The 25,310-nt window shown below is 38.5% G+C and overlaps 1 protein-coding gene across 2 annotated transcripts in view; it reads left to right on the forward strand.

The window, feature by feature from the left end:
• LOC113490054 (A disintegrin and metalloproteinase with thrombospondin motifs 19) overlaps positions 1–25,310 on the forward strand; it is a 241,011-nt gene that overhangs the window by 170,171 nt on the left and 45,530 nt on the right. For both annotated transcript variants that reach the window (XM_026866234.1, XM_026866233.1), the window contains exons 8-10: positions 8,027–8,167; positions 9,403–9,553; positions 22,861–22,962. In XM_026866234.1, the coding sequence (XP_026722035.1) occupies positions 8,027–8,167; positions 9,403–9,553; positions 22,861–22,962 (394 nt within the window). The remainder of the gene's footprint in view (positions 1–8,026; positions 8,168–9,402; positions 9,554–22,860; positions 22,963–25,310) is intronic.

Here is a 25,310-nt window from a genome sequence, read left to right on the forward strand (position 1 = left end):
TGCCTGTAACGTGTCTCCAAATAATCTACTTGCTTCCTACTCTCTCCCATAAACCCCTGATCCTATGGGCTACAGGGGCAGTCCATAGAAGGTGCAGAGGAAGTGCCTATCATCGTGGCCTCCTCCCAGCAGCACAGACTCTCTCATTGTCCCTCCACTGTTTCTTTCCTTTATTTTTCTGTCCTTTTTGGCTAATGGTCCAAAGTTGGATTTCTCAGCCTGAGTTTAGAAACATAGATAGGGTTATTTATCTGTAGATATAGAAATATCCATAGATTCAGGTAGTTGGGTACAAAAGCAGCCTGACTGTCAAAAGATGTTGAGCTGTAACTGCTTTGACTGATTTTCATCATTACTGAGTTGTTTGTTCAAAATAAAGTTATTGTTGACTGTCAACTGAAGTGTAGACACAGGAGACTGACTTTTGTGAAATACAATATGAAAAGTACACCTGCAGTTTTCAAAATTGAGCTTTATAATGATTTTTAAAGTATATTCACAAAAAATATTTTAAAATTATCTTTCGCATACACATATTTGTGTCATTGATGGATTTACAGAGGAAATGGGTATAACTCTCTGCAGTTTGTAGATAGCTGCATAAAACATGGACATATTTTTATATTATTTCTAATATTGCTTTACTCTCTGTGGTAACATTTTCTGTCCCATTAGCTCAAAAATGTTCACTTTACAGGAAATTTTATCTATTAAGTATTGTACTTGTTTAATAAGAAACTACTTTTATTAAATTTGCTCTTAATAAGAAGGATACAGTTCTTCCCCTTTTCTTTGTTACTTAATTGATTGTTTTGATAAAAGGTGATACAGGGTTTTCACTTTGTATTGCATTCAGCATTAGATATTCTTTATTTCAAACATGATATATATAAGAATTATCCCAGTAGTTTCAACACAAATGCTGCTTTTTTTTACTGTTTGATTAAGGAAAGAATCCATAAAATAAATGTTCAAAACTATTGCAATAAGAAAACCCACAGTGCACTGACCGATCTTTAAAGGCTTTTAAAAAATATACCTATTTTGATTTTTTTTAACTTATTTTAAAGAAGTTCAAAGTGTCTGTTAGGTGTTCAGCCATATTAGCATGACATTTAATACCCCTGTGATGACAGTAAATAGAAAGTAATGGCAAAAAATAGCACTGACCCCTAAAAGCAGTCACAGGGTCCTTGAGATCATCTGAGATTCTGTCATTCAGTTTTCATGCTTTAGTTAGTTAAGTTCGTTAAAAATCATCAGTCTCTGGTCTTCCTGCATGCATACAACTGTAGGCATCTGTGTTCCACAGTCATGAAGTTACGCTGATTTAAATTAGTGTCGAACCTTATTGGGCAGATGGGTATATCATGCCAAACTTCACAGTGGTCTGGAAACTATCCAACAAAATACACTTGCAATTAGAGATGACAGAAAAGGATGCAGTTTACTGCATGCTTTGCATTTCCATTTACTCTTACCTTCAACGTTTGTATAGTGATTCAAAACCATGAAAAAAAAAATTGTTTTGCTTAGTCCAATTCTGTGAACAGACAGAGGCTCAAGAAATTTCTTATTTTATGCAAACAAATCACAACAATGCCTAGCAGAAATCAAACCTCACTAGCCTTTTTCTGTCAGCTAGACAGCTGAAGAAGAAAACAGCTTGTGAAGAAATGAAGCACGGGGACAATGAAATATCACTGTATCAGCATTTTTAGTAGTTTAAAAAGATCGAGTAATTTTCTAATTGAAATTTAGAACATTATTCAACCCTTCCTCTAGCAAGGTATCAAAGCTTCCATTTCTGCCAGACTATAATGTTCCAGGATGGATTTATAGTTAGCTTTCCTTAGAATAGCATTTGTAACCTGAATGGTTAGTAACTGAATGGATGCATAGATTTAATGTAGCTGTGTAAAAGTTGAATAAAGATCATAGTAGTGTCAATGGGTTTTGTTAATAAGGAAACTTAACTTCTAATTTTTTTTTTGTATATTCACTAAGTTCATGGTCACTCAAAGTCTTTTTCCGGATTACATAATTTCTTCAATTTGAAGAAATACTATATGTCAGTGTTCTTCCTTGGCATAAGATTAAACCATAGACATAATTGTTTATCTTGAAACACTGCAGTCTGCAGAATGTGGCATGTGTATCATATTTGCCAGAAGTGACTACTTTTCCTGTATTGTATACTTTCTGTAAAAACCTTCAGCAAAAGGCAATACATATCATCATGTTATGATGCTAAATACATCTGTCACATCAAAGCTTTAAATTATTTATGTGCTTAAATCAAAGGACATGACATGGTGCTATGTCTAGATCCAGCTTCCTGAAGTATGGTGGTAGAAGTGTTGGAGTGATAAAGAAAGCAGCTGTTTAGCAGAAGTTACAAACTCATCTGGACAGGAGCATCCAGTATATGCTAATATCCATATATTAATGTATGTGTTGTGATTTTTACCCAGTTGTTTTAAGATTGAAAATGCAATCTGAGTTGCAAACAATGTAACTGATTCAGAAAAGAGAAATATTCATTGCATAAATATATTTGATTTTTTCTTTTTATCACTGAATTATTTTTCCTTTGAAGACTAGTTTTTTTCCAACAGAAATCGTCTTCTACCTTTTACCATCATAGTTTTCTATAGCTAGGTTACTTGCCTTTCGATTCACTTTAGGCTAAATAATTCATTTACAAGTAGAATCATGTGTTTTATGCCATTTATGCAATAATCTGTGAAGCCCTCATATCTTTTAAAACACTTATAAAAAAATCATACAACACTTATTACTTCACTAACTGGGATTTTTAAAAAACCCACAACATACAGTAATACCTATTTTTGCATTAATTCTATAAAATAGCTTATAGAAACCTGCTACCAGTCTGATTGTTTATATAGGTTTCTCTATAAAGATAGCAGTATGATAGAATTTTTTTTGTTGAAAAAGTGCAATACAACTATTAACAAAGTAGTACAGCTTCATTCTCCCTGTATGTGATAGTCAAATGAGTGATGCTATCTTCACTTGTCAAATACATCCTTGTGATACTGTGATATGCAAAATTTCAGATTAGAGAAGTTATTGGGACAATCAATGTACTATTAAATGTCATATAGGCTTTTAAACCTTGTCCTTTCTAAGTCCATAGTTTAAGAAGCTTTGATAATTCTAACATAATATTGTATGTAATGACGACAAGAAACAGTGGAACTAATAGGGAGGATAACACTTTGTAATTAATAATGATTTTTAATTAATTCTTATTTTTTCTTTTTAAAGTAATATGATCCATAAGGTGTTTGTGATTTGTTTACTAGCATGGGAAAAGATCTTCAGGATAATAATTATAGTAAATTGACAAATTATATCTACAAAAATAGGAATTTTTAAACAAATCAGATGACACCCTGATCCCATCACACAATCACCAGTATAAACTGGCAGCAGCATTCAGAGGTTTACTATCTCCTTCACAAAGGGAAAATTTTTTCAATAATTTTCATTCTGTCATGAACTTGAAGTAGTATTGTTATCCTGGATCTGCAGTTTACACTCATCATTCCTCTGCTGCTTATATCTCTTGGTCTGAACTGTTGTCTTTTAGGCTTTGGGAATCTATTTATTATACAGAACATTCAACAAACCTACCCCCAGTTCCTTGGGTACTTGCTCTTGTGGATTTTCTAATTCATCTCATTTCCTAACCTGTCTCACTGTTAGTGACTGTAAAACTCTGAACAGTAGTAGTCCTCTTTAATCTCTTTAATTCTAAATTTTTAAAAATTTACAGATACACCTAGTTTACCACATCTAGCTGAACTCACCCATTTAATTGCTCCTCTATTAAGTTTTTTATACTAGTCTTTGTGCCTGCATTACCTGTTTCTCCCTTAATTGTATCATTCTTGTTCAGCTGCACTACCATGCATTTAAGTGGAATGTGATGATGATAACCAGGTTGTCAACTGCCATTTGCAAAGCACAATGAAAATAATGAATAAATAATAAAAAGCTTTCCACCTGGAAGAATGTGGGGTCACTGAGCAAATTCATGATGCAATGAACGTAGCACATATAGGAGAATTCTGTAGCCCTATAGTAAGAAATATAAAATAGCACTTTACAATGCAGACTTAATTATTTCCAGAAGGTGTGTGCATAGCTTTATTTAACTTATTTAAATATAGCATAATGACTGAGGACCATTTGTTGTGAGTTAAAGGGGCTTTTATTTCTTAGTACTTGCCTATAATCAAATCAAATGAAAGTGTGGTATTTTGTACATTTTCAGTATGTGGGTTGACACTAGAATGCATTTTGTGCCTGCAAGAATATGAACTATTCCCTTGATGGCAGGAGAAAATCTGTTGTCTATCTTGAATCCAGCTGTACTCATATAATTGCAGCAGTAGTGAATTGTAAAAGAATCACTTTTAAACTGAAAAATTGAACTAATATTTGTTTCCTACTTTCTGTGGCTTGAGTTGTTAATTCTGATTTCTACAGAAATGAAGGATTTTTCTTTGTACTATTCCTACTGCTCATTAAACATCAGCAGAGAAAATCTTCAAAATTTAGCAGAGATTCTTCCAACTTTCTGCATGATATCACACACACACACAAAAAAAAAATTAAAAAAAAAAATCTGGCAATGTTTTTTAAACAAGTTCTAGAGGTTTTATTAGATAAAAATATTTTTTCAGTTGACTTGACAACCATGTATAATGGTAGTGGAGTTTATTTGACCAAGGCTCTTTGTCAAAATACTTTTAAACTGAGATTATTAAAATGTAGTTTAGTTGCATAGTGTGAGTTGAAATATTGCTTATGTTTTAGTTAGGGAATGCATTTCATAGGATACTTCCTACTTTCATATTATATCTGTTGTATACAGTCTTTAACCAGAATGGGTGGAACATTTTTATATATTAGCGGAGAATAATGCTTCTGTTCTTAAAACAGAATTTGATTTATTTCCATGTAGATATGATCTACTACTTGTTAAAGTACAGCACTGTCTTCTTTGTTAATTGTGCTTTTTTAGACTCTTGTAAAGTTATCCTCGTACCTCGGACTCCCTTGTCTTCCTCCCACATGCACATGGTGTTGCTTTACTCCTGCATGAATGACCACAGCTGTGGGAGAGAAGAGCTTATGGACAGAGATGTTCCCAACGTGCTCAATGCTAGCATAATAAATTCTACAGGAAGAGTACAGAACAGCACCTTACACAGACAGTTTCGGCGGTGCCTTTCTTTTAGTGAAAGGATGTAGTTGTCTCTTCCATGTAGACAGTACAACAAAAAATACTAGAAAATACCATGACCACTAGTGGGAGCATGGAATATTATTATATCCTTGATTGTTAGTGAAGTAGATATACATGCTTGCATTACTTACTCTCTTGTTGGATAGGAAGGTAGCAGTGACTGTTCAGCTTCTTTCTTTCACCACACACGTAATGTAATATGGTGAAAGAAATCAGAAGTCGATACTACTGCACATCTACTTTTATGTGGTCTTGTAACTGATACTAGATCAGGTAAATTATGCAGTCTGAAAAATTATCCATGATATAGAAGACACCAACAGTATGTATTAAGGAAAAGATTTCTAAGAATGTGTAAGGGCAGGTTCTGTTGCTACTTTAACGTAATGCTCACATATTGTCTTGAGATTTAATTACTTGATGTTAACATAATGACCTGTACTTCCCTTTTGAAATAGCTAGTCATTCTGATAGTCAAAGACTCCAATAGGAGGTGGGAGTGTATTAAAGAAAGAATCCTATTGTGTTAGTGCAGATACTCTGAACTACATTTGAGTGTCAAAGCAGAAGTGTAGCAAAAGTATAGCAGCTGAAGTATTGAAAGACAGTTGGAATTAGATTTTTTATTAGTGCCTAATGTTGCTGATATACATAGTTGTTATGAGTACACCGTTTTTTACTACTTCTTACCTTTAAAGACAATGTTGTTCTCAGAATTTATGTAATGATAGACTATACAGAATGTTTCTGTGGTAGTAGACTGAAAAGAAAAGGTTACACTGCTGTTTGTATGTGATGGTGGCTTGTGGAATTGTTTTGTGAAATAGCGAAGATCTTGGTTTAGCTCAGCACGCATTTTTCTGGGTGATTTTACAGACTAGTTTGTGACAAAGTCTGATTTCAAGAATTGCTCTTCAGAGTGAATGGAAAATACTAGTAATCAGAAAATATTTTTAATTAAAAAAAACCAAACAAAACAACATAAATTCCCATTCTGCATAAATGGGAGCCATCAATTCTTTAATAAATTGTATCAAGATTTTGTGTGCTTGTATGTTGTAGATGCTTGTATGTTGTAGATGCTTTATTTCAAAACTTAATATATATATGATACTGATAAATGAGTATTCTTGCAGTAAGAAAGTCTATAAATTGAAAAGCTGTAAGTAAAATCTATTTCTTGTGCAGTCAACAAAGTAAAGTGTCATTAGATTTTCTGTGTCTTCTCCCATAGTTCTTACGGATATAACTCTGGAGATAAGGATGTCTCAGATTCTACATGTGAAGCGTATAAGAATGTAAGGGAAGTGCAAAGGCACTTTCATGTGCTTGTTTTGTCCCATTCAGGCAGTTCTGGAAAAGACAGAAGCTAGGATGAGAGTCAGATTTGTTTACCTCAGTTACACTGTTTACAACTAACAAAATTATCCAATTCATGCAGGGACAGCTGTTCCAATGCTTCAGATTGTGGGGTGTGCACATCACTATGAAAAACTGAGCACTCTTATAGGCAAGATAAAGCCCTACACGGCTTTTAAATTCATTTCATTGTTAAACACAAGGTAATGCAGCTTGCAAAACGATATAAAATTTCATCTAGTCATGAGGTGGTTTGGGATAAACTGCAGAAGAAAGCTGAGCTGATGTTTCCAGTGATGGGTGGCAAGGCCTTTTTTGCCCTTTGGCACTGCAGTGTGGTAAAATATGGAGAACCATGATGTACTCTAGTTTTTCTACAGAAGCGGCAAACTTCTCCCGTCTTTGCAGTCTCTAAGTGATTTAACTGCTCTTTGGCTGAAGAAATCAATACAAGGTATAAAGCTTTATTCACTCTAAAGTTTTGCTTTTATGCAAGGCAGATTAGGGCTGCAAAATTCCAGCACCACTTTGAATCCAGTGCTCTGGAGAGTAGTCCTGTACTCATTTATGAATCTTCAAAAACAGTTGAGAGTATTTAATTTATTTCTCTTAATGCCAGTCAAACATGTATCCACTTAGCTGATTTTCAGAACTTTATGTAAGTCTATCTTCTTCCTCTCTGTTTACTGGTTGTGAATGAGAGTGACAGAGAGTCTTCAGTTAACATAGCAGGTTCAAGCAGATTTTTAGTTGAATTTTCATTGCAGTATCCTATGTGACAACTCACTGGGATGCATATGGATGCTGAGTCTTTAAAATCAAAATCCATTGAATTGCTTCGTCAATGTTATTTCTAACAGTAGACATTGAAAACACATTTAGGTGATTTTTCTTTAGATCCAATTATGCATTAAACTAGTAAGCATTTTACTGTCCAATAAAATTTCAACAAACCAGTTCCATATGGAATTACGATAGAATCCCTGCCAAAATATCGAACAATTCATGGATCTCAAAAAGTAAATCTCCAGCATTTTTGTTGCCCATTAGTGAGACAAGTACAGTTCATTAAACCTGCAGTAGTTTTGCAGTTCTAAATATTCAAAACGTTGTCCAAAGTGTATATTGAATGGCTGATTAAAATGTAATACTGCTCATCGAATGAGGCTTTACTTTTACCTTTCACTCTAGAATTGTCCTCTACACACTGTTTCATGTACTTCTGTGAAAGTTACCGTGGAAAAAAAAATCAGAAGATATTTCCTACATGTAACATAAATGAGTTATTCATAGCTTGTTGCAAGAGCTTTAACTTAAAAACATTTTGAAAGCAACTTCTTATTTTTTGTGCTTTGGTTTATTTTTAATAACTTCATAATTCAGCATGGGGATAAGCCACGACAATGACCACCCATCCTGTGCAGATGGTCTCCATATCATGTCTGGGGAGTGGATTAAAGGACAGAATCTTGGGGATGTTTCATGGTCTCGGTGTAGCAGGGAAGATCTGGAAAGATTTCTCAGGTACATCATTTAAGAAAAAAAAATCTTGCTGTGTGTCATTTACAAATAGTTGCAATAAATATCCTGAAATATCAAGTTCTCAATATTTTTTACTTCCTGGGGGAGATTTGTGTTTGCATAGTCCATCAAAATAATATAAATCATTATGAACTGCATAATATGTGACAGATTGACTAAAATCTGTTTGCAGCATTTATTTGTATTTTTATCTTTTCATGTGTTAATGAATATGGTTATACTTATATATATTTATATATACATTATATATATATGTAAATGTTTAAAAATATTAATATGCTATGTTTTGAAGAATGTTGGACGTGCATGACCTATGAACATTATGTACATTCTCTAATCTATGTTCTGCCATTCAGTATCAAACCATGCAGTATAATTACATTATGTTAATTTTTAAAACAGAAAGTGACTATGAGATGTTTAATAGAGAATAGTATACTTAGAAACCAAATAAAACACTTAGTTTCTCTTTATATCTCTTAAATAGGATATGTTCCCTAAAGCTCTGTTCCTTTATGAAGTTCATAAATATATCTGTTGAGAATTTACTTGCAGCAGTTAAACATACCTCAGAAGGTCTGTTTTATGACACTGGAATACCTAGTGTAAGTCAGGTGTAACAGTCTGACACATTTGTACTGAACCTAGACACAAATCAAAATCATTAGCTGATGCTTTAACAGGTCTAAGTATTTTCAAATATTTTTTCTTCATTTTTATAGAAAAGGGGTTTTTTTTGGCTACCAGCTCAGAAATTTATGTATTTTTAAATATGTGTTTATATATACATATATAAAAGATATATAAAAAATCTGAAGTGATTAATTTGAGGTCCTGCTAGATGTGAAAACTAAGATACACAACTGCCTATGTGTTATCGTCTACTTTTTTATAATTGTTTGCCTCTCTATCCAAACTTCAATCAATTAAGTAAATTTTACAGTAAAATGTTGTCCAGTGCTTCTCTGAAATTCTTATTATAGCTGATAAATTATAATTTCTTTCTGCAAATCCATAACATCAGAACACACCATTAACTTATCTCAAGTAAGTCATATTAATTTACACAAAGTCATTTCCCTGGATGACAGCCCAATGGTGACAAATAAAAAAATTGGAAGAGCCCACATTTTTTTAATGTCAAATGAATGTATAAGTCAGTATGACAATCACACTGCTTAGGATTGTTCAGCATATGAATCTCTGTATATTGCCAGGTCAAAGGCCAGTAACTGTCTGCTGCAGACGAATCCTCAGAGCCTCAATTCTGTGATAATTCCCTCCAAACTCCCAGGAATGACGTACACTGCAGATGAACAGTGTCAGATTCTTTTTGGACCAACTGCTTCCTTTTGCCAAGAAATGCAGGTAAGGATGGCTGTATACTTCAGAAAATATACCTATCAAGTCATTTTTCTGTGAGAGATATTTTTGTGCATGTGCTCAAGAGGAAGAGGACATAGTACCCTTGAAACATTTACACTTCACTTTGAAGTTAATATGAAAATTTTCATTTGTTTATCTTGTAAGGCTGGCTTTCGATCTCCAAACATCCTGAATCATGTTGCAGTGTACCATACCACTGATATGTAACTTGTACATTAAAAATAGAAAATGTTGTAGTTTGAAGTTACCTCACTGCAGCAAATGGAATGTTTGCAATTTATTCCACTGAGACCAGATTTTGTGTGTAGGTTCTGTTTGATTATGTTTTGACTATTGAACCTCCATATCTGACCTTCAGTAGAGTATGCTGTGCCTATGCATGCTCCAAGGGAGAACAGTGGTGTTAGCTAGGCTCCCTCTACTGCTGAATATATCCTGCCTCCTAGCAGTCCCTTGTGAGCTCAGGCAGAGCTGTGCAGTGACATGGCAATAGGAGTTACATGCCATTGCATGGAACAGTGTCACTATATATTAACCTTGAAAAAACAGATTAACAAAATTGAAGAGTTCCTCATAATTTTATGGCCTAATACTAGCAGACATCTGATTGAAGAAGCATTTTAAGAATGGTTTTAACAGAGAATAATGATCCTTCTTTAATGTCAACAGGACAGGTACTAAACCTGTTGGATGCCCGTGAGAAGGTAACCAAGACAAAATGAGTAGTTGATATTACAAATGTATAAAGAGCATGAACTATGTGTTGATAGAATGAGGGCTAGGAGGAACTGTGAAATAAAATTTCCTTAGAGTCAGAGCAGACTGATAACCTGGAAAGATAAGGAGTATTTATTATGAAAGCATAGTTCCTTACTGCTTTAGTTCTTCAGCTCTCTTCATCTTTCTGCTTTGACAGCGCACTATTTCTTTAGTGAATTTCAGTGAGAGTAATCTTTATCCTAAATATTCTCAAAGGAAACATTGTAATACATGCGTGACTACTGCTTACTGATAGTGGCATAGCTGAGAAAAAAAAAAAAAAGGTTACTGGTTATTTAACTATCTTGAAAACATTTTCATTCTGAGCGATGAGAAGTAGAACTCAGTGTAACGATTCTATGAATGTTCTTAATTGCTTCTAATGCTTTTTTCATGAATTGGAATCTGTTTCTTGGTTTTAGTACTTTGTTTTCAATTAAAGGATGTGATTTTGGTTTCTTATTCTCTAGAAACTTATGCAGAACAAGAAAATGGTACAGCATTGTTCCTTCCAGGTCTTCTTTACCAGCTAAAAGAATTTCCAAAGTAGCTGAAGATATAGTCAGACCTGGAGACTCACTGTTGCATAATACCTTATATGCTTTTAATTTCTCTGGCACTTCCCCACCATTAATATCCTGTGTTTAGTTCTAATTCAGGCATTTAAATTCAGATAGCCAAGTGGTCCCATGCCTGTTGTGTTTCATTCACAGATGCAGTGAATATTCCTCCCTCGAGGTCCTGGCTCCAAGTTTTCTTTGGTTTTCATTATTATTTTAGAAATGTTAGGAAGTCAAATTCAGTTAATACTTCCCTGGTAGGGTTCAGAAGTTTGCACAGAGTACTTAGGCTCTGGGTGCTGATACCTAATGGTCCATTTCTAGTCATCTTCAATCATCTTCTCCTCTTCTGTCATTTTGTGTGTAAGATTTCAGGTAAATCACTTGTCATCCGTCTTTTTTCCCCACTTACTGAATCATTACTTTATATTAACATGGTTATTTTAGGAAAATTCCTATTGAATATTGGTGTTAACTTACCACTGTAACTTAAGTCCAAAGATATGTGGGCTTTCTTTGAAGAAAGAACCTAGTAATGCTACAAGACAATACAAAAGGCCAGTGATCTTTTAAACTATTCTTGTTTCCGACAAATTAATTTTCAGTTTTCGTCATAAACTGAGTCTGTTGCTTGATAACCTTATGGTCCTAACAGTAAGAAAGAGAATATGATAACAGTTCTGAGAAGAGAGCAAGGTGAATAATATTCTGGTTTCACTAGAATCCCCTGCAGAACTGGTAATCCTAAACCAGAAAACCTGTAAGCAAATACTGATCCACAAAATTTAAGAGCTTTAGACCTATAAGAAATTGCATTAAAATAATTTAAAAATACTAAGGACAGAATTGAGAAAATGTGGTGTGGCACTGAAGCAGAAGAGAAGTTCTACAAAGCTCCAGTGCCAATATCTAAAATCACCTTGTTGGTTTTCCTCTGCATTCTTTTGTCTGGAAGCAAAATTTACACTCCCACCTTCCCCCCAACAAAAAAATCCAAAAATTTGATTCCCAGACTGTAGACCCAAAGAGCAAGTTAGAGCAAACTTAGGCGCTTTATTCAGATCTCCTTCTTTTGTTCCCTGATGTGGGTGTTTGTGTTGTTTTAAGCCCTGCTGGGACCGGAGAGCACATTGCTATGGTCCCGCCCCCAACCTCTGACACAAATAGGGCACAAACCCCAGGTTAAAATAAGAAGAAATTTAATACAACAGTGTAATAAGTAATCTGAACAACAACAGTGGCAATGATAACAACAGTAAACAGTAGTAACAGTAAACAAGGCAAAAGATATACAGAGAAATACCGCAATGGTTACAGACAGCTCGCCTGTGTGGTCCCCGTGACCAAAGCCACAAAGGAAAACTTCCCGCGCTGACATCAGCATGGTATGAATAACCCGGCTGGAGATCCCTTCCCCCTCTCTGCTGGGGAAACTTAACCCTATCCTAGCTGAACCAGGACATAATCCACCCCTTCATGTCCAGCTGCCATTTAGCAGTTAACAATAACAAAATAACAATTTACAAATGCACAGCATAATTCACGGCATGTTCTCCCCCAGAATCAAGTCCCCCTGTGGTACACATCGGACCTCTCCATCGTCCTGCATCACCCACCAGGTACACCCAGGTCCTTGGGCAAAAGCAATCCCGTGAACGGGTTTGCCTTTGGGTTTGCCTTTGCTTTTGCCTGGCACAGGGCTAAACCAGACCATTTTTCCCAATATATTCCTCATGCACAACACAGGGACTTTATCCCCATCTACAGCACATGGAGGTTTTGACTGAGCCGGGCCAGCTTGACTGGCAGATCCTCTTGTGTTGACGAGCCAGGTGGCCTTTGCTAGATGCATGTCCCAGTCTTTGAAGATGCCACCTCCCAGTGCTTTCCATGTGGTTTTTAACAGTCCATTGTAGCGCTCGATCTTCCCAGAGGCTGGTGCGTGGTCGGGGATATGGTAGACCCACTCGATGCCGTGTTCTTCTGCCCAGCCATTTATGAGGTTTTGGAAGTGGGTCCCGTTGTCTGACTCAATTCTCTCTGGGGTGCCGTGTTGCCACAGGACTTGGGTTTCAAGGCCCAGGATGGTGTTCCGGGCAGTGGCGTGGGTCACTGGGTAAGCTTCCAGCCACCCAGTGGTTACTTCCACCATTGTGAGCACGTGGCGCTTCCTGTGGTGGGTCTGTGGCAGTGTGATGTAGTCGATCTGCCAGGCCTCTCCATATCTGTATTTCAGCCATTGCTCTCCGTTTCGCTGGGGCTTCACCTGCTTGGCATGTTCGATTGCAGCAGACGTCTCACATCCATGGATGATCTCTGCAATGGTGTCAATGGTGAGGTCCAACCCTCGATCTCGAGCCCACCTGTATGTTGCATCTCTGCCTTGGTGGCCCAAGGTCTCATGGGCCCACCGGGCTATGAACAGTTCACTTTGCGCTGCCAGTCCAAGTCCACCTGAGCCACTCTAATCTTAGCAGCTTGGTCTGCCTGCTGGTTGTATCGATGTTCATCAGTGGCCCGACTCATGGGTACATGGGCATCCACATGGCACACCTTCACAATGAGGTTCTCCACACGGGCTGCAGTGTCCTGCCATACTTCAGCAGCCCAGAGAGTTTTACCCTTACATTGCCAGTTGTTCTGCTTCCATTGCTGTAGCCATTTCCACAGGGTATTCGCCACTGCCCACAAGTCGGTGTAGAGGTAGAGCCTCGGCCACTTTTCCCGCTCAGCAATATCCAAAGCCAGCTGGATGGCTTTCACCTCTGCAAATTGGCTCGACTCACCCTGTCCCTCAGCAGCTTCAGTGACCCGTCATGTGGGACTCCATACAGCAGCCTTCCACCGTCGATGTTTTCCCACAATGAAACAAGACCCATCAGTGAACAGGGCATATCGCTTCTCCTCATCCGGCAGCTCGTTATATGGTGGGGCCTCCTTAGCACATGTCACCTCCTGGTCTGGTGACATCCCGTAATCTTTGCTCTCCAGCCAGTTCATGATCACCTCTAATATCCCTGGGCAGCTGGGGTTCCCTATTCGAGCCTGTTGTGTTATCAGTGCAACCCATTTACTCCACGTGGCATCGGTTGCATGATGCGTGGAGGAGGCTTTTCCTTTGAACATCCACCCCAGCACCGGCAGTCGGGATGCCAGGAGGAGCTGTGTTTCAGTGCCGACCACTTCTGAGGCAGCCCGAACTCCTTCGTATTCTGCCAGTATCTCCTTCTCAGTTGGTGTGTAATTAGCTTCAGAGCCTTTGTATCCCCAGCTCCAAAAGCCCAGAGGTTGGCCTCAGGTCTCCCCAGGTGCTCTCTGCCAGAGGCTCCAGGTAGGGCCATTCTCCCCTGCTGCAGTGTAGAGCATGTTCTTAACCTCCTGCCCTTCTCGGACTGGCCCGAGGGCTACTGCTTGGGCAATCTCTCGTTTAATCTGTTCAAAGGGTTGTTGTTGCTCAGGGCCCCATTCAAAATCGTTCTTCTTATGGGTTACGTGGTAGAAAGGGCTCATAATCAGGCTGTAGTTCGGGATGTACATCCTCCAGAACCCCACAGTGCCCAGGAAAGACTGAGTCTCCTTTTTAGAGGTTGGTGGGGCCATGGCTGTTATCTTGTTTATCACCTCCATTGGGATGTGGCGACGCCCATCTTGCCACTTTATCCCTAGGAATTGAATTTCCCTTGCAGGCCCCTTAACTTTCTTTTGCTTAATGGCAAAGCTGGCCTTCAGGAGGATTTCAGTTATCTTCTTCCCTTTCTCAAAGATTTCCTCGGCTGTGTCCCCCCATACAATGATGCCATCAATGTACTGCAGGTGTTCTGGAGCCCCACCTTTCTCCAGTGCAGTATGGACCAGTCCATGGCAAATGGTGGAGCTGTGGTTCCACCCCTGGGGCAATCGATTCCAGGTGTGCTGGATGCCTCTCCAAGTGAACGCAAACTGTGGCCTGCATTCTGGTGCTATCGGAATGGAGAAGAACACGTTAGCAATGTCAGTCGTGGCGTACCACTTGGCTGCCTTCGACTCCAGTTCATACTGGAGCTCCAGCATGTCCGGCACTGCAGCACTCATTGCTGGTAACTTCATTCAGGCCACGGTAGTCCACAGTTAGCCTCCATTCGCCATTAGGCTTCCTCACTGGCCATATAGGACTGTTGAAGGGTGAGTGAGTTTTGCTGATCACCTTCTGGCTGTCTAGTTGACAGATCAGCTGATGGATGGGGACCAGAAAATCTTGGTTGGTACGGTACTGCCACCACTGCACCGTTCTGGTAGCAATCGGCACTTGCTGCTCCTCAACCTTAAGCCGCCCCACCACTGAGGGATCCTCTGAGAGGCCGGGTAAGATGGACAACTGTTCAACCTCCTCCAGAGCAGCTACACCAAAAGCCCACCGGTACCCTTTTGGGTCTCTGAAGTACCCTCTCCTGAGATAGTCTATGACCAGGATGCATCGGGCATCTGGGCCAGTCACAATGGGGTGCTTATGCCAGTCCTTCCCAGTCAGGCTCACTTCAGCTTCCAGTAGGGTCAGCTGTTGGGATCCCCCTGTCACTCCGGAGATGCAAATGGATTCAACCCCACTGTAGCTCAATGGCATCAGGGTGCACTGTGCGCCAGTGTCCACCAAAGCCTTATACTCTTGTGGGTCTGACGTGCCAGGCCATCGGATCCACACTGTCCAGTAAATCCGATTGTCCCTTTCCTCCACCTGGCTGGAGGCAAGGCCCCTCTAATCCTGCTCATCATCACTCACTTCTTGCAAGAATGATTTACTGGTCCCCTCAAGAGGGTCAGACATAACGTTGGCCCTTCTATTCTGCCTGGGGGATTTCTGACTGGACACTGGAGCTGTGCTTTTCTTGGAGGACTCCCCTTTTGCAATGGCCTTCCCTTTCAGCTGCTCTGCTTGTGCAGCCAGGGCAGCAGTGGGCTGTCCATCCCATCTCCTCATGTTCTCTCCATGGTCGCAGAGGAAAAACCACAGGGTGCCTCGTGGTGTGTGCCTTCTGCTGCCTTTCTCTTGGGTGGGGAAACGTTTACTTCTAATGGCTGAGACATCAGCCCGTGCAGGTGGACTGTAGGACATGTCTTCTCCCACTTTCTGGAGCCTCTGAGACAGTTCCTCCAGAGCTGAGACCAGGGAATGTTGAGATGAGGGGAGATTTCCCTCATGTTGCCGGAGCTTGCCAACCACTCCATCCACTGTTAGAGTGTGGGTGTCTGTCCACCAGGACACTACTGCCAATGCTTTCAAGTGTGCTTCTGGTGCGCTCTTCAGGAACTTTCGCCACATCAGGTGTGTGCAAGGGGCTTGATCGGGGTCCATGGGTGACTGCTCATCATTCAGATCACCATAGATCATCTCAAACACAACCAGTTCCCTGAGATTCTGAATGCCCTTCTCAATGCTGGTCCTTTGCCTAGCTGACATAAGATATCATCCTTGTAGGGGTACCTCTCCCCTACACTGAGCAGGAGTCGCTTCCAAAGGCTGAGGGTTTGAGTCTGTTTCCGTATTTCCCTATCAATGCCAGCATCCTTGGCCAAAGATCCCAGCTGCTTGGCCTCTCTGCCCTCCATTTCAAAAGCACTGGCTCCATTGTCCCCACATCAGAGCAGCCAGGTGCAAATCTGCTCACCTCCCAGGTGGCCGAAATCTCTCCACATATCTTGAAGCTCAGTCGGGGATAGAGATCGGACAATCACCTCTGGCCCTTCCTCCTGTTCCTGTGCTGGGACTGGCTCATCACCATCCCCCACTTTGCAAGCTGACTTTCTGGTATATTTTGTTTTCTGTATCGGGGCGACTGACACCGGCACTGGCTGTCTCTCTGGCTCAGCTGCTGTGCTGGTGGAGGCGACTGAGACTGGCTCTGCCTGTTCCCCCGGCCCAGCTGCTGTACCAGTAAGTTCATTCTCAGATCCTGCAGCCCTTTCTCCCGCCTGAGTGCAGTGAGTGGTGTTAGAGGACACGGTAGGCATGGGCATGTCCCCAGCACATTGCAGCGAGTTGTGTCTCCTGGGTTTTGCCCGCTTGGTAACACACCTTTCTAAGCACTCCATCAGTTTATCAGGGCTCTGCATTTTTTTGGGAGTGAAATTCCAAAGCACTGGAGGTGAAAGCAGTTTACCACAGTCACAGTGGCCTGCAGGCTCCCAGGATAGTTGAAACTCCCCAAAACTGAGAGGATCTCCTCCCCTGGCTCACCCATAGAGGGGGTGACACCCCTAACAAAAGCCCAGGCAGCAAACAGGTACTGGCCCACCCCCACACACAGTGATACAAATTAATTATAAGCAGTCAGGAGCCAATATTACAAAACTATCCTCTTTATACGTTTTCCACCACCAACAAACGTCAGCACTGGGATCATATACTGGATATAAGGATTAATCCAGCCCCACAACGCAAGTAAGTGGGCCAACATTGCAAACATTTTCTTATCAAACAGTACCAATACAAACAGAAAAATTACACCCAACAGATTGCTCTAACATACTCTGGTCAGGGTCTGTCCCTTTTTGTTTCTTATTTCAAATCTCTTGTGCCCCACACTGGTGGGCCAAAAAGGCTGTGGTGGTGTAAGCCCTGCCAGGACTGGAGACCACATTACTGTTGTCCCTTCCCCACCCTCGGACACAAGTAGGGCACAAACCCCGGGTTGAAATAAGAAGAAATTTAATACAACAGTGATAAACAATCTGAACATCAACAATACGATAATAAAACCAACAAACAGTAATAACAGTAAACAAGACAAAAGATATACAGACAAATACCGCAGTGGTTACAGACAGCTCGCTCGCATGCTCCCCGACACCGAAGCCACAAAGGAAAAAGCTTCCCGCGCTGCCACGTGGGACCTGACTGTCAGCATGGTATGAATAACCCAGCTGGAGATCCCTTCCCCCTCTCTGCTGGGGAAACTTAACCCTATCCTAGCTGAACCAGGACAGTCTTAAATTCATGTTTTCTGTTAGGGAAGTTTACAGTATCCTAGTCAAATTAAATGAGATTTTCATGGTGAAGAGGAAACAGAGCAATGGAAAAAGCACAGCCCAAGGGATAAAAAAGTTCTTCTGATTTTACATATATTTCTCCTATATAAGAAGAGAAAGAAAAGAGGATGTTTCTATTTAAACTGGCCTAAAACCAAGCTGTAGAAACTTTCCAGAAATCCTTCATGAGTTCTAGTACATGCACTGTGCAACACCAATATTGTCTAACTGCAAACTGCTATTAGTCAGTAGCTAATTTTATCATATCCCTCTTATATATGAGGATGTTACATTTAAATAACAAAAATAGCTGAATTTAACTTAACCAAGTAATTGCGTTTTACATATTCTGCATGTGATTCAAAGTTCACTGTGTTGATTGGATAGATTATTGTGACTGCCATTAGAGAAGTCAACATTTAGAAGACTTCTCTGAACTAAATACCATATTTCCCAAATTACAGTATTAATTTATTAAAATAATTAATTTATTATACATTGGCTGCCACAGAATTTTCCATTAAATCCAAACTACTTTCTTTTATCTGTATATACTCTTCTACTCTGCCAATACCTGGCAGTTTACTGTGGATGAAATTGTCCAGAAGCCAGGAAGTGAGACAGAAATGTACAACTTGAAGGTTCATTCAGTAAATCCGATTTATAGCCCAGGATTTCTTGGATACATTCTACTTGCTGAACAGTACATGCATTTCAGTGTAACACATAAAAGGTAAATTATGAACTACGTCAGGTCTTACTTTTTTGTGACTGGAACATAATTTGATGACCATACTTCCAAGCAGTCTTTTACATTAAGCCAGTATGTTTCATATATAGCAGCTATTCAACTACGAAAACAACTGAGTTATGATGGGAAATAATTTTATAAATCTAAAAATAATCTACCAATATCAGTGGTATAATCAATAATGCAATTCTGCTGAGATGTAATTTTCTACAATGTTATTACTGAGCAGCACTTTAGGATAATTACAGTCACATTACATGGCAACCTCAGAAAGACTGCAGATGCAAATTATTTTCCCTTGCTATCAGGAATTCCTCTTTATTATTTAATGGTTAAAGCAAAGGACTGAAGGGACCGTTGAAGGCTACTCCCATATCTTCCTAAGTGATCCCCTCTTACTCCTCTTCCATGAATGGTGTGCAGACTTTATTTTTTCCTTTTCACCTTTTATAGAGCCTGAGAAAAGTGTGAGTGGATATCAGAGTACAAGGTTTATACCATGTTGCTATGCTTATCTTGTAAGGGAGGCAAGTTTGCTTTTATGTGCATGATGTCTCACACAAGAATCAATTAGACCCTAACATTGTTTCACATGACAGATAGTGAGATCATGACTCAGAAGTAGTTCTTGATAATTAAATGTGATTGTAGAGCTTGACAATTTAATATAATTGTCGAACTATTAAATGTTAGCTTTTAAGATTAAAGTCCAGGATGCAAATGCTATCTAGTCAGGTCCACTAAAACAATTCTTGTCATAACACAGCTGTGATCTTTGCAAAGAAGCACGGGACTGTAATATTTCATGGTGATTTTTAAGGCATTTCAGGGAAAGATCAAAATGAAAAGAATGGAAGTCCTCATCTCCACCACCACACTTTAAACAATCTTGTCTTTGTACAGATACAATTCTAAAATGCTCTTATTTGTCTCTGCTATTTCCTCTCAACTGGACCTTCTTTCTAGATGCTTATATGATTAGAAAAGCATCCTTCTGATGCACATAGACCTACCTCACTCTTTAAAAAAAAAAAAAAAAAAAAAAAAAAAAAAAGCTGGATTGACCTCTGCTATTTCTGTGGTACATTTTGACTTTCATATTGTATTTTACAAGCTTTTGATATTAAAAACTCACAATTAACAAATTCTTTCAGAAAAAGGTCTTTTGTATGTGCTTGGCAATATTTTGTTTTCCAGTGCACACACAGGAAATATTTTACAGATTGTGAGTAGTCTAATATCACAAGTATAAGTTTATAATCTTCAACTTCTGCTTCCTTTGGCTAGTTTAAAAAACTGTAATGGCTGTTGAACTGTGCTTATGGTAGATAACTATTAATAGTAAACCTCTGTGAATGTTAACAGCTATCCTGAATTTGACTGAATGAAACTTTCTCCCCAGAGGAGTAAATTTGTGGTTTAGAAGTTTGTGCTCTGATTTTGAAGTGACTGTAGTATTGACACTGTCATCCAGATTTCTAAGTTTTCAAATCACTTCTGATCTGCAGCATTGCAGGTTGCTAAGGAAAAAAAAACAAGTTTTTCCTCACCCACATGCAGAAATCCCCAAATGTCAAACATTCAATCGTAGCAGTAATCTCCATTTCTCTTACTTCTGCAGCAGAAGTGCAACCTGAAGCATAACTAAAGAGTCTATTTCAGTGATTTCACTGAAATGGAAAACCCAGAAAAAAACTTACAAGTCATCCTCCAATTTTAGTAATTCCATATCTCCATTTTCTTGGGTTTGTGAAATCTCAAAGTCTAGGATGAAAAGTTAAAGTAATATTAAATGCTTATTTTAAAAAATGGTGAAGAGAAGTGGTTTTTTAGAATACAGTTTGCTTAAGGCTCAAAGGTGTTTCTAGCTGGTGAAGTTATGATGTTCACAGTTCGTAAGGAGGTGGTATGCAAGTATTTGCAGAAACATGCAGATGTATACAAAGGACATTAGCAAGTCAAGCGTCTTGATCTGATTTGTTCAATTTACTTTACACAGCTCAAGTTCATCTGTGTGTTCAGGTACTCAAATCTTTGCAAATCTGAATTCATGTCTTCCTAAGTTTAGAAGAATCATTTCTGGATTTGTAAGGAGCTGTGGACTTGTGAGCCATTCCACAGCCATATGACAGTGAAACTGAGCACAAGATCAAAGTGTTTAGGAAATGAACAAGGATAACATGCTTTAAATGTGTTGACATTAAAAAAAATTTGACTTTATTTTTTGAACCCCTGGATAGTTTTTCCTCAAATATAGTAATGATGAATATTTAGGGATATGAAAAACATGATTTGAATTAGGAACATTAAATTAACGTATATTTTTGTGGGGTTGTTCCAAAAGTATAGTCTGTTACTTCATATTTGCTATGGAAGCCCTTACTCATGTACAGCTGATACTCTGTGTTGCCTACATTGTCTTCTAAAACTGTCCCAGAAATCTTCTTGCTTAGTTCTCAGCTCTGCAGTTATATCTTAAAGTGCACGTTTCAGAAAAATTTAGAAGAATATATTCTCTTTCTCCCTTGAACAATAACAGAAATTGCAGTTTGATATTTGAAAAATATTTGTTAAAATTATTCAGGAACAGGATAGGACTTCTGTAGCTCTGTTTTAGGATATGCATAGGCTAACTGTTGTCTTGTTTAGTTCAGCTTCAGCACAAAACTGTTACAGGATGAATCAGGAGTGAATTTGTCTACTGCCATCCTGTCTCTTGTTTCTGTGCAGTGCTGCAGACCTCTACAATCTGTGACTTTTTTTGAAAGCTGATCTTACAGACATTTTTATATGTAACAGTCCCACTGGAACTGTCCTGTTCCTTGGTTCAGACACAATCTTTTGAGTTATGTTTCCTGTACCATAAGACTGTTTTCAAGGTAGCACAAGATTTATCACACATTTTTCATGCATACTATAAAAGGCACAGAGATTCTTACTGGGTTTACCAATATAAGAAATCATTTCAGTCAGAAAAAGCACATCTTCTGGCAACCTGATTTTTAAAAAAAACAGCTGATCTTTTATTTTTTATCCTCCCTGTAACCTGTTACCTTCTCCTGATCCTTCCTGCCTTCCTTTGGGAGGACTATACGTATTCGGGGGAATCAGTCTGCACATGCAGTCACATTGAGGCCACAGCTGAGCCCCACATACCCTCTGTTCACTTCCACCTAGTTTGCTGGTAAGGGGGAAACAAGACAACAAGGAGAACAAAGTCATGAATGAAAACCATGGGAGAAGGAGGACTTTTAAGAGGAAAATAGGGAAGGCTTCCACGGAAATTTGGGGAAATATAAGCCAGCATACTTCAAGGCTGTACTTTCTTTTTAAAAAGGTAAAATCATATTGTTCTGATGCTTAAGAGGGACAGAGTAAGCAGCTTTACTTTCCAGCTCTCAGATTCATTACTGACTAGTACCCCTCTCATGTCTCTTTTCTTCTTCTTCCCAGCAAAAACATTTCATCCTGATTTGTGAGTTTACTTTGTGTCTGTGGGTATCAGGTTTGACTGCTTTTCTGAGATATTTCTAGAGGAATAAATGAATTATAGAGGAATTATGAATAATTGGAAGAGCATAAGATAGCAGCAGTCATTGTGATGGTATGAATAAGGGGGATTTGGAAGCCTCAGAGAAGCCTCAAAGTTACAAACACATCTTTACAAAATTCCTGTGACAGTTTCACAGGATTGTGTAGCTTCACAAAGATTCAGTAGTCTGTATATATAGAAATGGACTGGTTTTAAACCCTTGGGTTTTGTTGCTAGTGACCATGATACTTTTCTCCCATTCACACAAAATGAATGAGCACTAAATAAAAAGAGGAAATATATTAATTAATTTTTAAAATAATTCCCAGATGGCTCACACCTCTCTGGGGCACTGCATGTACTCAGTGACTGCTTCACATCACAGGACAAAGTTGTTCATATGTGCTTTGTCAGATCTATTGTATGCAAAGACTGTGACCTGTAGGGTTATACTTAGAGGGTTCTTTCCCCACTCTGTCAACACACCAGCTTGACTTGTTCCATGTGTTCATTATTATTAAAATTCTAAGCAGAATCTGCCCACTCTGTTTTTTGTGCATTTAACCTGTCTTTAAACATACTTCAGTACCATCAAACTGGTGACTTTATGATGTTAGTGAATTGCATGTAGAAAATAATTATGCGTAAGATAGATTTTGTGCTTACCTGTGTGTCTGGTTTTCAGCATGTCATTTGCACCGGGTTGTGGTGCAAGGTGGAAAGCGACAAGGAATGCAAAACTAAGCTGGATCCACCAATGGATGGAACAGACTGTGACACTGGAAAGGTATATTTCTGGTGGAAAAGCAATATAAATTATCTCAAACACCTAACAGTTAAGCTGAATAGGTCTTTGTACTTGTTTAAAGTTCCTTACCTCAATTATTATAAAAATCATACAGTTGAGTTACATTTAAAATGCATGTAAGAGTGATAGATGTCATTAAAAGTATGCCATCAAGATAAACTAAATGGTCATCTGAAGTCAGACTTACATTAAATGCCTTTCAAGAGCCTTCTTGTTTGAATAATCTCTGTCATCTCTATAAGATAAATAACCTCAAATAGATAACAGAGCAGTGCATTCATATATCTTGGGATTTTCCTGATACTGTGTTGACAGCAGTCTCCCACAGGAGTGATTTGCTCTTTGAATTGTATTACATTCATCAGGACTGTCATCATCCCCCTGAAAAGTAAACCAATCAAGCAAGATAAAATATTCAAATAATATAATTTTACATACTAAAGGAAAAACTGGGTTTATTCATTTTTATATCCCTAAAATAATGACTTTTGCTGCGATCTTTGATTTGATAAATGTGTGTAGTTGATATTTTGTCTTAAATCAATACCTGGAAAGTCAGGGACATGCCTTTTGTAGTAAATTTTGCATTCTTTACATTGAGACTGTCATGCTCATGGTATGGATTAAGAAAGTGGCACCTCTTATTAAGACTACTTAGAATTTTCATTGTGAAACCACCACCATCATGTACTGGGCACGTGAAATTAGTGTGTGTTTTGCATATTAATGTCTGACTTACAAAAGGTGATAATAACAACTCATCACAGAGGACTCACTCTGACTTTGTACTTGTGGGAGCATTATGATATGGTAGTGACATGGGTCCTGGCAGAGTCCAATGAGGAACATAACATCATTCTCTTTATCATAGAGTTTAGATAGTAGGGGGTAAATAATTAGTAAGGGCAAGACAAAATACTGATTCTAATTAGAACAGCTCGTTAAGCCTTGTGCCAGGCTACAGAGATATTTAGTCCTGGGAGTAAAAATCTAAGCCAACATTACTGAAACATCTGACTATTAGAACGGATTATTCTTCTTGTTTATTATCTGTCCAAGATGAGCTTCAGATTACACAAATCATGGGTTTTGTTTTGTTTTGCTTATATTGTAGAGATGGAACATTGTCTTATGCTTCTCTTAGGATCTTAGTAAGTGATAGAAATGTTATTTGCATAGCCTCTCCAACTTGGTTGTTTTTTAAGTCAAGGATTTATAAGCATCCCTCAGATTCTACATAAGGCAGATACTATCTCTGGAGAAAAAGCCTTTTTACCTATTATCTCTGAAGGAATATTGTTTAAAAATGTGAGCAGTTTTGATCTGAAACATCCAAGAGCACTACTAAATTTGTAGTATCTGATTGCAAATACAACTTAATGATGGATCCGTGCTATGTGAAGACTTTTCAAAGGTGGTATAATTATGCCATCATTGTAGTGTCATGATTTAAGAGAGAAAATTAAGATCAACTGATCAGTGAAGACCAGTTTGAAACTGCAGATGAAGTTTAAGATCACCAGACAAGGATTTAGTACAGACACTGCAAGTAACGGAAGTGTATTCTAAAAGTGACAAAGGCCTTTATTGACTGCATTAGTGACATGTTTAGTTTTGTTCAAAATACAAGACTTCTTCATGAATTTCATCCATTGATAACAGTAATTCACCAGTAATTCAGAGTACAAAGAGAAATGGATTAAATTAGTGATGGTAATGACATTAATTGTTCATTGCCTACTTGTGGACTTACCACTTAGCAGTTTCTGAAATTTCATAATACATGGGACAGATATTCAGCTGGTATAAGTTGATAAAGTGCTAGTTTCTGTAGAGTTATGATGATTAATACCAGATATGACAGATTACAGAGTATAACAATAGTGATTGGATGGATTTTGAGTGTGAAATTGCAGTTGCCCTGGGAAACAATGTATGCATACAAGACTATTGAGGTGAATATTATTATTCAAAGAAATGCTAGAAATTTTCTTGACTTTCTCAACACTAGCTTACTGAGGATTCCATTCTGTCTTTGAATGCAAGTTGTGAAAAAAAATCTCTTTTTCTCTATTACTTGTAATATATCCTTCTATTGAAATTGTCACTAGATAATCAATGACAATGCAGTTCCTGCTAGTTACATGGGAACTGTATAGTGAACCAAACAAGTCCTGAGAACAGCCCTGAAAACTGTGCTGTGATCATCTGTACAGTTCAGCTGGAGAATGATCCCTGCAGTGGGTTTGGGCTGGACCCAAAAGCACTTTCTTAGGCAGTACCCAGGCTCAAATGAAGGGGACAGTATGCTCTGGGGACCATTTCCA

This window comes from Athene cunicularia (genome assembly GCF_003259725.1).
Source record: "Athene cunicularia isolate RWA chromosome Z unlocalized genomic scaffold, athCun1 chrZ_part2, whole genome shotgun sequence".
NCBI lineage: Eukaryota > Metazoa > Chordata > Aves > Strigiformes > Strigidae > Athene > Athene cunicularia.